This window comes from Pteronotus mesoamericanus, unplaced genomic scaffold (assembly GCF_021234165.1).
Source record: "Pteronotus mesoamericanus isolate MK-2021 breed Mesoamerican mustached bat unplaced genomic scaffold, CSHL_Meso_final scaffold_651, whole genome shotgun sequence".
Classification (NCBI taxonomy): Eukaryota; Metazoa; Chordata; class Mammalia; order Chiroptera; family Mormoopidae; genus Pteronotus; species Pteronotus mesoamericanus.
This window is the reverse complement of record NW_026555325.1, coordinates 28,067,780-28,084,178: the sequence shown is the minus strand read 5'-3', so window position 1 is coordinate 28,084,178 and position 16,399 is coordinate 28,067,780. Positions and strand designations below refer to the sequence as shown.

Below are 16,399 nucleotides of genomic sequence, written 5' to 3'. Positions count from 1 at the left end.
AGGGCTGTCACTGCATATTAAACCTAATAGTAATGCATTGCATATGTATTACACATGCATCTACAGTTTATTTTCAAAGGAAAAATATTACATTAACATATAATGTCAATTTACTCATATTGTTACTCTCTTCCAAAATATATTTGTCAGAAACATTTGTTTTATTTTTAAAATCTCAAACCAACTACCATATTTTTCACTCTCTCATTTTGATTTGTAAAATTAGTTAGTTCATTGGAGGAGCCTAGGCAATATTGAAGGGTCTCCAATCCCTCAACCCTGTCCCACCTCCTTGTCCATCACGCTCCCTCCTTTCATGATCGCGTCTGACTGCAGCTGTATTTACCACCTGCTGATAAGATAACATTGCGTCCCACAGCACTGCCTGTTCTCAAGGGAATCTCCTTTTCTATTGAAATAAAATATACATACTATAAAATTTACTCTTTTAAAGTATAAAATTCAGTGTTTTTTAGTATGTTCACAGAGTTGCGGAACCATCATCACTAACTCTGGAATGTTTTCATCACCCCAACAAAGCAGTCACTTCCATTCCCTCCTCTCACATCACTGTAAATCACTCACCTAGGTTTCATCTCTGTGGATTTGTCTCCTCTAAGCTTTCACATGAATGGAATCATAGTCATGTGACCTTTTGTGTCTGGCTTTGTTCAGTTTCATACAGTTTTTAAGGTTTGCTTCTGATGTTTTATAGGATTATTAAATCTATAAAGTACCATAAGGTTGATATCTAATAATTGAAGCATTTACTTGTTTATTTGGGCATTTCAGTGCATGAAATTATTTTAATAATAATAATTTATATTTTGCTCACATCAAATGAGTCCAATAAAATCTAATAAATTAGTTATGATAGGAAAAGAAAAGGTTTGCAGAACTATACCTTTAAATAAGACATTCCAATCATAGGAAATAACCTTGACTAAAGGCACGGGTAAGTATTATAGACTCTACCTAAATTCTGAATAACTCTGATTTAATTCTACAGGTATTTAACAGAATTTGTAAACCTAGGCAATGTTTCAGCTCTTCGAACTTTCAGAGTGTTGAGAGCTTTGAAAACTATTTCTGTAATTCCAGGTAAGAAGTGATTGGTGTGAAGCATTAGGCCACTCATAACTCCAACTATCTGGGAGTTGTTCTTTGTTTGTGTGTGTGTTGTCACTGTGTTTGTGTATAAACTCCCTATTACAGATATGTGACAGAGTTTGTGGACCTGGGCAATGTCTCAGCGTTGAGAACATTCAGAGTTCTCCGAGCCCTGAAAACAATTTCAGTCATTCCAGGTGAGAGTGGGGTTAAACACCGAGGCTGACTTTGATCATGTGGAGGAAAGACAAGAAAAATTGTCTCTTATGCAAATTTAATGAAATCTACTTTCTTATGTTTTTCAGAATCCTTATTAAAAGTCAGCCTTTGAGTTTAATCAATTGCATGGGTCTTAGAGAATGAAGATGGCCGTCTGGCTCACATCTCAACTTGAAATTTTCCCTCCTGTCTAATAGTTCCCTTTCCATTTGACTTATTCAGGAATGAAAATTTCAACTGTTTTAATCATTTTTCATAGAGTTAAGAAAAGAGAGGAAAAAATCAGCATGAAGGTATTGCATGGCATTTTTTTTAATCTTTCTTCAACAAACCATTTCTTAACTGAAAATTTGTGAGTTGTCACTATGTATTGCAGTTCAGCCTCTTCTTTAAGTGTAGAGAAATGGTTTGTTTGACAAGCATTTACTGAATTGACACTTTTAAAAAGTATTTTTTACAAGTGAGCCGTGGATATGGTTTGAGCAACTAAATTACTCACTTTGACAATTTGGTTATTTTTTGGAAATATTTTACGATTTTTAATCATTTGTAGTACTATATAGAAACAAAATATATATAAAACAACAAATCCACCCTTTTGACCTAGTGGACTTTTGTTTTTTAATTAGATTATTTAAGGCCATGGATTTGATATAATGCATGCATTTCTAGGAAAGCTTGTGTTTGTGTTTGTTTTGCATTCAGAGACTTTATCTCATTTTAAATATCATTTCTTCTACCCCTTGCATTCAGGCCTGAAGACCATCGTGGGGGCCCTGATCCAGTCAGTGAAGAAGCTCTCAGATGTCATGATCCTGACTGTGTTCTGTCTGAGTGTGTTTGCGCTGATTGGGCTGCAGCTCTTCATGGGCAACCTGAAGAACAAGTGTGTGCGGACTTCACTTATAAGTAACGAAACAGCAAACATATTGGATAACCTTGATGAAGAACACTATAGAGGTAAGACTATTCCTGCAGTTGTTAATAGGTTGAAATAAGGCTAAAAGCATGAGCTCTTTTAGTAATGAAATGTTGCTTTCATTTTATATTTTCAGAATTATTAAAATACGTAGAAAGTTGCTATAGTATAAATTTTGATCATATTATATTTTTATAAATCTCCCAGATTCAAAGCTTTCTAGCATTCCTGGTATTAGAAACATGAGATGCTTTAATAGTTCTCAATTTCTGTAAGGTAAAAAAGAATAAATTTGCTCCAGAAAAATATATTTAATTGTGAATTAATGTCATTAATTAATTACATTTCATCATGAGATGTATCATATATTTTATGTTCTCCACTTTTATTGTGTAACTCATACATATATTTATTTTATAGTGTATTTTATTTTAAGTATAACTATAATATAATATGATATACTTATATTAATAATAATATAATTTTAATATTCATTTTTATCACATGTGAAAATGTCTGTCTTGATAGTGTTTCAAAAGAGTTGGATAAAGCAAAACAGTTTATTCAGATTTATTAGTACCATCCTTACGTTATAACCAATGATGAGTTCTTTCTAATGGCTCCCTCAATCTAGCCAATGCATCACTTCAAAGCTTAATTTATCAGAATTAATTCTGTAGATACCATATGAGATGACCGTACACTCAGTCTCAGAAGTCTGCTTAGTTTACAAGTATATTTTAGAGTATGTCACAGAAATCATGAATTGCATGTTTTCTCAACAATTAATCGCCTAACAGTTTCTCTCACCAAAGCTGTTGATAAGTTTGGTGAGAATGAGATCAAACAAGAGTGTGCTTTCTGTCTAACACCTGCAATGTGTCTGTGTGATTTTGCCCACATGAACCCAAAAGCCTTAACAGATCCAGAGGTGGAGTATAAATCTAGGAAATGTTCAAATGTATGTGCCTGTGACAGGAGATCCACTCACTGGGGAAAAGAAAAGAAAAGAAAAAACAGTAGCTAACATACATAAACTCTGTAAATAAAGGGGGGGGAAGCCTAAAACAGGAAAACTGAAAATTTTCAAGTAAAACATGTAATGTAAATATTTTATACTACCAGCTATTGATGAGGAATTTAGCATATTTTGCTTGCTTTCTTTTTATCTTCACTTATTTTTCCAGTTTCTGATTATTATTAATATGGGCTAAATGTTATTTCCAATTTCCAAAGAATTTTGTTCTTCAATTTATATGACATAAAACAATATATTTTACAGGTAATTGACATTTACATTCTCTTTTGTGAATCAATTTACACCTTTAATTAACTTTTGTTTTCAGTAGGATCGCTACCAGTCCTTTTATTCTGATTCTTGGTTCTGTTCCTCAATGTTCCAGAATTTGAATGATTATTTTTAACCCTCTGGAAAGGTCTCAGCCATGTTTTTCCAAAAAGTAGAAAGAGTCCTTGCATTTTGCAAATATGTCTTCATATTTCCTTTACATATGAGTGAGTGACAGCTTACCTAATAATGAAATTTTATTCCATATTCCTTTCCCTCAATTCTGCACATTATTATTGATTTTCTTCTGAAATATAGCTTTAGAGAGGAGATGTTTGCATCAAGTTTGACTTTGGTTTCCTATCTGTTTTTGTTTTTGTTTTTTTGCTATAGAAACTAGGTCTTTAGTGTTATATTTATTCAGGTATTCATTTGTCAGCCATGTATATTAAGTGTTTCCATTGAGCTATGGGGATAAAAATGGTAGCCTCAGCCTCTACTTTCACAGAGTTTACATTCTAATGGGAATGAAAGAATAAAAGTAGGGGAACACACAAATAGGCAAAAATTATTGCAAGTTTTAATAAATTCTATGCGAAGAAAATAAATCTCAGAGCCTGAGATACCAGTGAAATGGAAAGACTTCTCCAACAAGGTGGCATTTAGGAAGAAATCTAAGGGATAATAAGAAGCATAAAATATTGTGCATGTGTGAGTATGGGGGCTGCCACTTGAGTTACAAGGAATAGCACATGGAAAGGTCCTAAAGTAGTATGTGTTTGCAGAATGGAAAAGCAGCAGTGTGCTTAGACTTCAGCAAGGGAGAGACAGAGTGGCAATTGAGAAAGTGTGGGGGAGGAGGGGAAGCACAGATCGTATCATGAAGGATGTTTGGCCCATGGAAAGGAATTTGGATTTTATTTTAAATGCAGTGGTTTTAATCACTTTGTGGGGAACTCCATATGATTGGGCAAGGGGTGGTAGACTGGAATAAGAAAAACCAGTTAGAATGATGTTTCTGTCATCCAAACAAGAGAAGACTGTGGCTTCATGAGTGTTGGTGTGAAAAGAAAAGAGTGAGTTCAGGATAAGTGTTTAGGATTAAAGAGACGAGGAGGGTCTGTGGATGTCTTCTAGGTTTCTGGGTGCAATAACTGAATGGTGGAAATGAGGGAAGGTTAAGCGAGCTTGTAGGGGTAAGTCAATATTAACCAGTTAAAACTGAGATGTCATTGAGACATCCAAAAGGAGATACAAAGACTATAGCTGGATTCTTAAGAATAGAGATCAGAGAAACTGCCTGCTTTAAATGTACATACTTAAAAGTAATCAACAACAAAAAAAGGATATTACACACATAAACATATCCTTCCGAAAAACCCTAATATGTACAAGTAGGTAGCAAATTGGCAGCTGGTGTTTAAAGCAGGCTTGTCATTTAGAAGATGCTCAATTCCACAACCCTCGTATCTGAAAAGCAGGTAGAGAGGAGGACCCAGAAAAGAACCAGAGAAGGAGTAGCCAGTAAGGCAAGAAGCAAACAAAGATATAAATGGCAAAGCCAATAGAAATAGTATGTTGAAAAAAAGGGAGCGCTTGTGGTGGATGATGCTGCAAGACCAAGGTTAAGGATGATGAAGATAGAAGAATGTACATTTGCTTAAACATCACGAAAGTCATCAGAGACTTTCATGGGAAAATGGTAGTGAAGAAATAGGAGCACAAGGTTGGACTAAGATGGTAACGGGGTGAATAAGGCATCAAGAACAGAAGATCATTTGTGTAGACAGTTCTTCCAAGAAATTTAGTTGTAAAGGGAAGCAGAATAATGGGAGAAATGGTGGCTTTTTTTTAAAGATGTGTTTTGATAGGAATGCTCTTCTAGTGATAGAAGTGAATGAGTAGTCAAATATAGATTAATAATTCAGTAGAGAGGGAAGAAATTTAGACCTTGAGAAAGTGGAAGAGCAAATGGGAGAGACATCTGCACGATGGAAGCAGGACAGATCAGGGGTGAGGGTGGGCTGCAGCTATCAGAAGAGAATCAAGTTAAACCCAGTGGCTTTTATTTCCTCAGAAAAGTGTTAAAGTGGGATCACTGGCTGAGACTGGAATTGTGCACGTTTGAGGAGAATGCACTATATTTTAGGGAATGGGACAAGTAGTCTGTTGTGAGCGCCAATTTAATATTGGAGATCACTTATTTAAAATGTGATCATTCACTTGGGTATGAGAGTTTCTCCAAAAACGTTCAGGAACTTAGGAGCAAGAATGTAGAAGGTGGATGCTAGGTGATGTGTGGGATTAACGTTCTGTCAGGTTAGTGTGATGGACTGAGAGATGCATAGGTGTTGAGGAAATTGTGAGAGAATGATGCTAATGAGTGCCCAGGGACTCTAAACTGGACACGTGCTGAGGCAAATGAATTGAAATTCTTTAAGCTATCTAAGAATTACAATGGTTAAGGCCACCTCTATAGAGAGCCTGAACATATTCTGAAAGCGTTTTCTGGTGCTGACAGAAAAACCTCTTTGGAGATACTTTTAAATTCATTATCAAATAAATGAGCCCATTATCTAGCCCCATGTTTAAAAATATGTAATCTATAGATTTCCCTTGGTGCTAAGCACTGTCCACTTTGATACTTCAGTATCTTCCTTCTTGCTACTGCAGATGAAGGAAAGGTTCATTTGCACAGTTTGTAGCTTTATTTCTAGTAACAATTGTGCATTAATATAATGTGGTTTTATTGGAATAAAAGGGACTAATCTCCTACCTGTATTTTCTGAATGTTTGACATTTAATAGAAAAGTTTTTGGAAAAACCACAGTACTGGTCTGCACTGAACTGCCAGGACCATTCTTGTCTTTCTCTCTCCCTCTTTCCCTGTGGGACTACATCTCCCAGAATGCAACATGTCACTCACAGTCACTGGGCCTCTCTACCTGATCCCCTGCACTCATTTTCTCAGCATTGACTTATTATTGCCCCTTGGCTGAGGGATAAATCCTTGACTTCAAAAGCCCAAGCTATCATTGTTGCTACAAGCTTTCTGAGCCAGGTCAGATAAAACTAATCATGGAATGTTTACATCACCAATTATGCTTTAGAATTCTGTTCCATGAGCTTCGAAATGAATAGAAAATTTCCTCAGCATCTGCACTAGATTATGTATCAGTTCCAGATTTTTGTTGATGTGAATTTTGCAATTTTCTATTTCTCTTTTTCCCCATATGCATTTTACTGTGAAGGAATTGAGACTAATCCAATTACCTCCAGCCTTTGCCATTATGCTGCATTACATTTATTTAAAAGATTTATAGGAAAGAAATTCACATATCATAAACCCCCTCCCCTTTTAAAGTGAACAGTTCAGTGTTTTTAGTATACTCACAAAGTTATACAACCATCATCACTGTCTAATTGAAGAATATTTTTATCTTCCTCAAAAGAAACCCCATATGTGTTGATAAATCACTCCCCATCCCCACCTCCCCGCCTCTTGACATTAATCTATTTTCCGTCTCTATGGATTTACCTATTCTGAATATTTCATGTAAATGAAATCATATGGTATGTGGCCGTTTGTGCCTGGCTTCTTTCATTTAGCACATTTTTCAAGTTTCATGCATGTAGCATGTAACAGTTCATTTCCTTTTATTGCAAAAGTTTTACTGTGGACATGTTTTCTTTTCTCTTTGCATTGCATTTTCCATTTACATGCTAACCTAAATTCTCTTGAGGCTATCTAGCCTCATCACTTAAGACCAGTCATTTAGGAGTTATTTTAAGTGTTCCACGACCCCGGGGTGAGCTATCCCCATTGTTCTACCTGTCATCACTCTTGTGCTGAACCGAGTGTGTGAGCCCTGTACGTGATAACAAGAACAGCTCTAGGCCCATTCTTATAAAGCAGCCCCTGCATGATTGGGCAGCATGAACCAGTGTTATTTTAATGGACAACTCTAAAATAATCCTTTTGTGATAACAATATGGAGGTTTATGTATTAAAAAGGGCACTTTAACCTCCTCTGTTCTTATTCTGCTATGCCCACCCTCCCTGAGGCACATGATTTGTTTTTCTAAAGTTGTTCATGGACATTCTCACCTAAGTTTTTACCTCACACCAAGAGGCTTTATTGTTTTACTTGTGTCTTCTAATACTTGTACATTCTATGTATAACAAAATGATGATGTGCAAGTCAGTCAATCTTGTCTGAAGATGTTTAATAATTTGACTAAATAGCTACTGCTCTTTGAGCAGCTGTATAGAATGTGTGGATCACTGTGTAAAATGCTTTGCATGCAATAACCTATTTATACTATACCACAGCTCTACAAAGTATGCATTCATATCCACACTTTACAGATGCAGTAATTAAATCTTCAAGTACTAAGATAATTAACTTACAGAGAAAGAGTTAGAAACAATACTCAAATCCAAGTGTATCTAACTTCAAAACCTTTCTTCCACTTTTACTCTAAATGCCCCCTAATAATTACATCTTTATTCCTTTGACTTGAGCCAAATAGGATGTTGGGCCATTATTTTTTTTAATGGATTTTTTTGAGCCCTTTGTATCTTTACTATGAACAGCTGGATCAGCCACCTCATGAGAGAATTTCAGAAAACACATTTTGTTCGTGTATACTGTTGCCTTGCTGACTACACCACTACTGGAGTGCTTCGGGGGTCCACAGGACACCCTCCCTTCCCTGCCCTCCCCTTCCTTACGCTTGCTTTCTGTGGCAACACTTTCTCTTTGGGTTAATTCATCAAGTCCCATCAAGTCTACATCTGTATATCTCCATACTTGATAGTTCTACTGACATCAAGGCTTTCATATCAATCCAACTGCCTACTTGACAAATATAGTTTAATACCTAGTAATCATCTCAAACTAAGAACAGCTAAAACAAAGCTCCTGGCTTTTCTTCAGGCCATTTCTTATACCAGACTTCCTCATTTCAGTTACTGGCACCACCATCTTGCCAGTTGCTATGTCCTCTTCTGCACACCCTGCTCGCTCTCCATCAGCAAATTCTGTCCACTCAATTTCCATTCCCTTCTCTTTGTCTCCACAGCAACTCTCTAAATTGTTGCTATGACGCCTCTCACTGTAGTCACTCAACTGGTGTTCCTGCTCCACATTTGCTCTTCTGTAATTCATGGTCTACAAAGCAACCACAGTGAAAATTTAAAATGCTAAATATTGGCCCTGGCTGGGTAGCTCAGTTGGTTAAAGCATTGTCCTGATACACCAAGGTTGCGGGTGTGAGCCCTGGTCAGAGAACAAACAAGAACTAACCGATGAATGCATAGATAAGTGGAACAACAAATCCATATTCCTCTCTCTTTCTCCTTTTCTCTTCCTCTCTCTCAAATCAATAAACAAAAGATAGATATTGTCTTATATCTCTACTTTTCACATCTATTACTTCTAATCACATTGAAAATCCAATCTCCTTTCCACGACGTGCAAAGCTTTACATGATCTGGCAGGTCCCTGCCTACCTCTGCTACCACGGTTCTCCCCACTCATGATGCTGCAGCCATCCTGGGCTGCCATCTGCTGTCAGACAGCAGCTGCATTTCGGCCTCAGGGCCTTTACCCTTGCTCTGTATCTTGCCAAGATTTTCTCTTCACCAGGCCTCTTGAATGGCTGGCATCTTTGTACCATTTAGGCCCCTGTTCAAATATTATTCCTTTAGAAAGGCCTCCCCAACCACATTTCATCACACTGTGTTAATTTATCCTATTTAGGACATTTATTACCATCTGAAAATACCTTGTACGTTTCACTGTATACTTGTTAAGTGTCCTTCTCCACCTAAACTCCACTCTTAGCTAAACATAAAGAAAACTTTGTAAAGCTAATGATCTTGTTATTGTGTTTATTATCATATTTACTGTCTGGCCCATGAGAGGTTATCAATAAATATTTGAGGGAGAATATATGGGAATATAGTAAATAAATAGATATTGTCCAAATGTGTGTAAATGTCTATATTAATTAACTTACCTGCTGTATCACTCTTAAAGCTCACACTCCATACATAACCTTATATTGTTCAATTTTTTCCTACACAGAGTATTTTTATTACCTGGAGGGATCGAAAGATGCTCTCTTGTGTGGTTCCAGCTCAGACGCAGGGTACGTAGTATTTGTTTTTAGTGCAAAAACTGAAAAAGGGGGGGAAACATATTCAATTAGTTTGATTAGTGTATTTAATAAAAGATAAGAACCTTCGATTCTGCATTTTATATATATATATTAAATATATATATATATTTCATGGCATTAATTGACTCCTTATGTCCCACAGTGAGCTCAGACTTTATAATTTTCATAGTTACTGTATATCTCTAAAAATAAGAATTGGAGTCGTTCTTAAATAAAAACAAGACGCATGTCATATAACTCTTAAGACAGTAGAAAAAAATTGCTTCCAGAAAACCCCAACAAAGTTTGGTTGCTTAGTTTCCAGCCTTTCTCCTTTCTGGAAAGAAGGGCGACAAAATCAAATTTTATTTCCATCCTCAAATTCTACTCATTTTTCAATCAAGTATGACTCATAGGTGACTGCAAAAAAAAAAAAAAGAAAAGATCCCATGGGCTTGGTTAAAGATATTTTAAGAATTTCCTATTAATGCAAGTATCCACCTTGCTGTTCCTCCTACACACCAACTTCATTTCTGCTGCAGGGTTTTTTTGTTCTTCCCTCCTCCCATGCTGATAGCTTCTCACAAGGCTGCATAGGCACTGGGAACAGAAAAGTAGAGATAAAGCTGCTGTTCCCTAAGATGTCTCTGGTCACTGTGTTTATCTGGCATCATAGATACCTATCCACCAACTTTAGGAAGAAAAAAGTCTTAAGGCTACAAATCTTACACAATTACCATGCTTTGACTATTCTTCATTCTAATTCGTTTCAAGAATAGTTTTAAGAGGGGAGAGCACAGCTTTTTAGAGGCCAAATCAATCTTTATGGCTGGGACTATTATATTATGTGAGGTCTGGTGTGTGTTTCCAAGTTTTGATGGTGACGATGATACTAATGGCAAGTACTGTCTATTCAATACTTTCTATGTGCAGGAACTGGACTAGGTAGTCGGCATATATTATCTTCTTTAAACTTCATAACAATCTCAACTTTTTGAGATAGGTGTAACTCTCTTGTCTTCACAGAAAGAGGGTGCTGGGGCTTGGAAAAAAATAATTTGACAAAGTTACCAACTAGTAAATAATTGGGATCCCACTGGGTGGGATTCAAACCCAGTTCTTCCTAACTCCAACTAATGTGGTCTTAATCTTTATTCAATATTGTCCCCTGGGAAAAGGAACCTTGAGTTTCTCACTTTTCTGTAGGACTATTCTGCTTGCATCCTGAAGACATTCTGACTTGTGTTATTCTTTTTCTCATGCAGTCAGTGTCCAGAAGGGTACCATTGTCAGAAAGGAGGCAGGAACCCAGACTATGGCTACACGAGCTTTGATAATTTTGGCTGGGCCTTCTTAGCCTTGTTTAGACTAATGACCCAGGATTACTGGGAAAACCTTTATCAACAGGTGAGTGCCAAGAAAAATGAATGTTTTTACTCATTGCATTTATTGCATAATCTGAAGTGGGTTTCTTGCATAAAACTGAATAATGTATTCCATTTCGAATGGAGAAAACACTATTTTCTTATTACTACAATTAGACAGTTTTTACTTCCAGCACTATTAGAATGGATAGTTCTTGAATGATAAATTATTTTTGTATATTTCCCAGACTTATTTGATCTCTAAATCTCTTCTCGCCTTTGTAAATGTAGCATCTCATAGTATCCTAAGTAAACAGCAAGAAATATGCTGCAGTGTTCGCCTATACCTGTCTTAAAAAAAAAACCCTATGCTTTCCATACATACCTTTCTGCTTGGAGTGCCCTAAAAATCAGGCTGTCCTATGTTCATCAAGCTTTATTTTTTGAACTCCCATATACAATTGTTATGGACTGAATTGTATGTCCTCAAATTCATATGTTGAATTCTTAAATCCCAGTACCTTAGAATGACTATATTTGCAGTTAAAGCCTTTAAAGAAGTAACTAAATTAAAATTAGTCTGTTAGGGTGAGTTCTAACCCAATCTGACTGGTGTTCTTACGAGAAAGGGAGATTAAACCAAGATCATGAGAGATACCAGAGAGACACAAGCAGAGAGAATGTCATATGAGGGCTCAGCAAGAAGGTGGCCTTCTTCAAGTCAAGGAGAGAGGCTTCCGGAGAAACCATACATGCCAACATTTTAATATTGAACTTCGGCCTGTGAGAAATACTTTTCTGCTGTTTAAGTCACTCATTGCGTAGTATTCTGTTATGGGAACCTTAGCAAATTAATGCAAGGATTAAAGACACAGTTCACTTCTCTAAATTCTCCTCTTCCAATTCAATTGTTCCTTGCCCTAGACTTTAATGCCCTTTGAATATTCTTCAGTTTATAGCATCCCTCTTTTATACTGTAATTGATAATTTACATGGGCATCTCCTCTAACTGTAATGTGATCCTCTTGGATCTGAGGGCTCTTTCTTTTCCCCAAAAGCAAGGAGACCAAAAATAATTATTCTGTATTATAAATATAACCAATCACTTTTCTCAACTTGCCAAAGATTCTCCTTTGGCCTATTTTACATTTATATAATTTCTGAAAATATTATAAATGAATATAGAAATGATATAAATATACAGAAAAAAAGAAATACACATGACTTTCTAAGTATGCGAAAAAGATACCTTTTCTGCAAATTAAAATGACAGTGACACACAATTTTCTTACCTGTCAGAATGACAAAGATAAAAAAATAGATCATGAGAAACTTTCTGTCTGAGATATGTAGAGGAAGGCATTCTCACACATTTGAGGGTAACATGGAAATTTCTATGAAAATTAAAGTGACTATACCTGCTGAGCTAACAATTACACTATAAACTAAGAATTTATCCAAGATGAGATGTCATAACAACAGTAACTGATAGAAAAATGATTTGAGTAACTAGGCTTTGGAGATAGAAGAGACTTATTTTTCATTTAAAATCTGTACCATTTGAATTATTTTTACCATTTGGCTTATTTTGAAATTTTTAGTAAATATTAATTAAAAATAAATATAAGATAAATAAGCTCATATGATAAGGTTATCTATCTTGAGTGAACATCATGTATCATCACTAATACTTCTTGTTAAAGATATTGTAGAATTTTAATACTAAAAAGATTATAGACGTTATCTGGTCCTATAATTTGAAAATAGGTAAAGCAGCTAGTTTTTGAGTAATTTTTAGACTGGGGAAAATTCAGGATTATTCTACTTAATAATAATAATTTTACCTAATTTTAGTACAAGTTTAATAGATTGCTATATACTTTATACTGAAAAAGTATGTATTTTAATACTAATTGTTTTCCATGATTATATAATTTTATCCTTTATATTTTGATATCATCAAATTATGCAGAACTGCCCAATTTAACCGTGGCTAATATGCCATTCAAGTTGAAATAACTTACCAAAAAATCCTTTTCATTATCAAAATAATGATTTCCATTTTCTCTAGACACTGCGTGTTGCTGGGAAAACCTACATGATCTTCTTTGTCGTGGTGATTTTCCTGGGCTCCTTTTATCTAATAAACTTGATCCTGGCTGTGGTTGCCATGGCCTATGAAGAACAGAACCAGGCAAACATCGAAGAAGCTAGGCAGAAAGATTTTGAATTGCAACAGTTATTAGATCGACTTAAAAAAGAGCAAGAAGAAGCTGAGGTATTCTTATCTGGCTTAAAATTCTTCGTAGAAGTAGAAGTGTGAAGGAGAACAACAGAGGACCCATGGTCTAGGCTTAGCTTTCCCCGGGGTGATTTTCCTTGATGGATCCCTTTGTATAAACTGCATCTTCATTCTGGTGTGGTTTGAAGGAACCAATTCTGGATTGAGTTAACATCTAACCCAGTCCACTTTCTCCATAATCAGCTCGCTCTGGCACAGAGAATATTCTAAGCTGTTCCTCCTAAACCTGTTACCTATGATTCCTCAGTATCTGTGGCTTTATGCAAAGTCCTAAAACATGATGTATTTCCCCAGAACAATTGTACACAAAGGTTTAGGGGGAAGTATTTTAATGTTAAAGTTAAAAGATACTCTATGGGGTAGAAAGCAAAATGTGCCTCAATTTTTTCTCAATGTGTTAAGGCTATTTAAGATAAAAATGTGAGATGTTAAAAAATTATACTTTTGGTTTCAGCCACTTCAAGCTGTCACAAGTTTTTGAGGATTTCTCCTTAATCTTTGTTCAAAGGAGTACTTCAGTGGAAAACTTTGAGAAGGTTTATACTAAGAGAACCAAAATTTCAAATATTCTGCAAGAGTCTTAAAACTCATTTGATAGTTTGACCTAGTTAAATCTCTTCAAGGAATCTAACCTATTGGGGAGAGGGTGGTAACCTATAATGCAGGGAAACTTTGATGCAGAAAAATGTTCATTGCACAATTTTAATAATATTAAACATCTAAAAGCATTTAAATTTTCAGAAATTAAAAAATGGTTTAGAGGATTATGATATTTTTTGTATCCTGGAGTATTTTTTCAACACCATTTCCTGTCATAATTTATGTGTTGAAATAACAATGTGTTAGGTAGTAGGATATAAATTGAATATAAGACATAAATAATTTTAAAATGATATATATAAGGAAGAAGTAGTAATGCCAATTATTTGGGGATGTAGAATTATGAGTTATTTTTATTTCTTATTCACAATATCTTTATTTTCCAAATTTTCACAAGGTGTTTTTGTTTGTTTGTTTGTTTTTATAAAGAGGTAGGTAGCATAAGTTATCCCAGGAATTTCCTAGGGAACCCTTAGAAGTCTCTTATATTATTTTGGGATATTATTTTAATTTTCAGACAACCTATTCTTTACTAAACTATAGAGTGCCTGATTATTTTAATAGTATTAAGTTAATCATCTGAACAAGATATGCAGATTATCTTATCACATCATTTATACTTTATGTCTCAGAATTACCTGGTAAACCTATCACATAAACTATTTAAAACTGCTTTACTATAAATATAGTAATACTACTTAATAATTTAATTCCAAAGCACAATGGCGCTTTATTACAAACAATAAAAACATATTTGTAAGCTCTCTGGTCATAGTGTAAAGAAAACGGCATTTCTTCCCATACAAAGAACATGACACAGTATAATTAAATTCATGGTAGAGAGGTGCCCTGTCTTCAGGGTTCCCAGACTTTGGAAATGACTCACTGTATGTGTGACATCTGGATCCAACAGGCAATAGCAATGGTAGCAGCCGAATATACAAGTAACAGGAGAAGCCAGATTATGGGCCTCTCCGAGAGTTCTTCTGAAACATCTAAACTGAGTTCTAAAAGTGCCAAAGAAAGAAGAAACAGAAGAAAGAAAAAGAATCAAAAGAAGCTCTCCAGTGGGGAAGAAAAGGGAGATGATGAGAAATTGTCCAAATCCGGATCAGAAGAGAGTATCAGGAGAAAAAGTTTCCACCTTGGTGCTGAAGGTCACAGGCGAGCACGCGAAAAGCGATTGTCTACCCCTAATCAGGTACCACTGACACTATCGAATATGTGTCACCAGAGGTAGGACTATATAGCAAAATATTCTATTCTGAGGGAAGGGACATCAACAGAGGAGAGTGGGTGACCTCATTGGTATGTTTTTAGATAAAAACCTATTGATTGCTGGGCATTTATGGAAAGAATATGGATGTACATAGTTTTTCATTTAAGTTTGTAAGGAGCTCATAGCTTTGGAATTGTTATATCTTCTCCAATAAAAACATTTTCAAAACAATATTCACAAGAACCATTGTAGAAATCAAAGAAATTATTTACACTATAGATTAACTTTTACATTTTTATCTAGTCTCTGTTTTGTAATGCCTATATTGGTTAAAAACTAACCTTAGACTAGTATTTTCTCTTTTCTTCACCACTGTAAGTAATAAATCGCCCAAATATCAGTTACCTAAACATGACAGCCTCCACATTCAACTGCATCAAATACCAACGTCTAGTCCTATAGTCTGTTGTTTCTGCTTGTGTGCAATTTCTCTGTTTTATTCTTTTTCTGCTGAAACCTCCATATTTCAGGCCTGTCTACCTATAAACATCCAAGATAACCATTGCACAGTCATGCAAATAATTTGTCTAAATCAAAAACTGTCCCTCTGCTCAAATCAAGTAGAGAAAAAATGCTGTTGAATAAGTACTACCTAGAGAACAAGGCCCACATGTTATCCAAGCCCCACATGTTATTGTTATTCAGCCTCATTTCCTGCCTTTCTGTACCTTCAAGCACACTCAGACTACCATGATTATCCACGTGCACCTACGTGCCCTGAACTTTAATGCCTTTGTTACTTAGCACACATGGTTTTCTGTAAGTGGGATACTTTTCTTTCTTGTTTTCCTTCTGGCATAGCACCACCCATGCTTCATCCATTAGCTCAGGTGCCACCCATCCCCCAAACGTTCCTCCGTCCTCTCCGCTGCCCTTAATCAGCTTTTCAGTGCCCCACTCACAATTACATTCTTCTCTCCTGTGTTTTCATTTCAATTTCCTAGCTTCTAAGACTTAAGTCTGCAAGGCCCTGTCGGATTATGTGTAGAAATAAAAGGTGTAGTCCTTGCCTTCGAAGACTTCCTAATTTAGTTGGGGAGACAGAATTTGAATACATGCCATATCAATTAAAAACCATGACAAGAGCAGTCCGAGCTAGTTTCAAGGCAAAAAGCTTGTTATGCACATTTTTTTCATTACTCACTATGGCTGC

The 16,399-nt window shown here is 35.6% G+C and overlaps 1 protein-coding gene across 1 annotated transcript in view; it reads left to right on the top strand.

Annotated features, from left to right (window-relative positions):
- The window catches only part of SCN9A (sodium voltage-gated channel alpha subunit 9), a 77,299-nt gene that overhangs the window by 6,377 nt on the left and 54,523 nt on the right, over positions 1-16,399 (top strand). The window contains exons 5-10 of the mRNA XM_054562472.1: positions 1,010-1,101; positions 2,083-2,289; positions 9,629-9,692; positions 10,967-11,108; positions 13,137-13,343; positions 14,881-15,168. Coding sequence (XP_054418447.1) covers positions 1,010-1,101; positions 2,083-2,289; positions 9,629-9,692; positions 10,967-11,108; positions 13,137-13,343; positions 14,881-15,168 — 1,000 coding nt within the window. The remainder of the gene's footprint in view (positions 1-1,009; positions 1,102-2,082; positions 2,290-9,628; positions 9,693-10,966; positions 11,109-13,136; positions 13,344-14,880; positions 15,169-16,399) is intronic.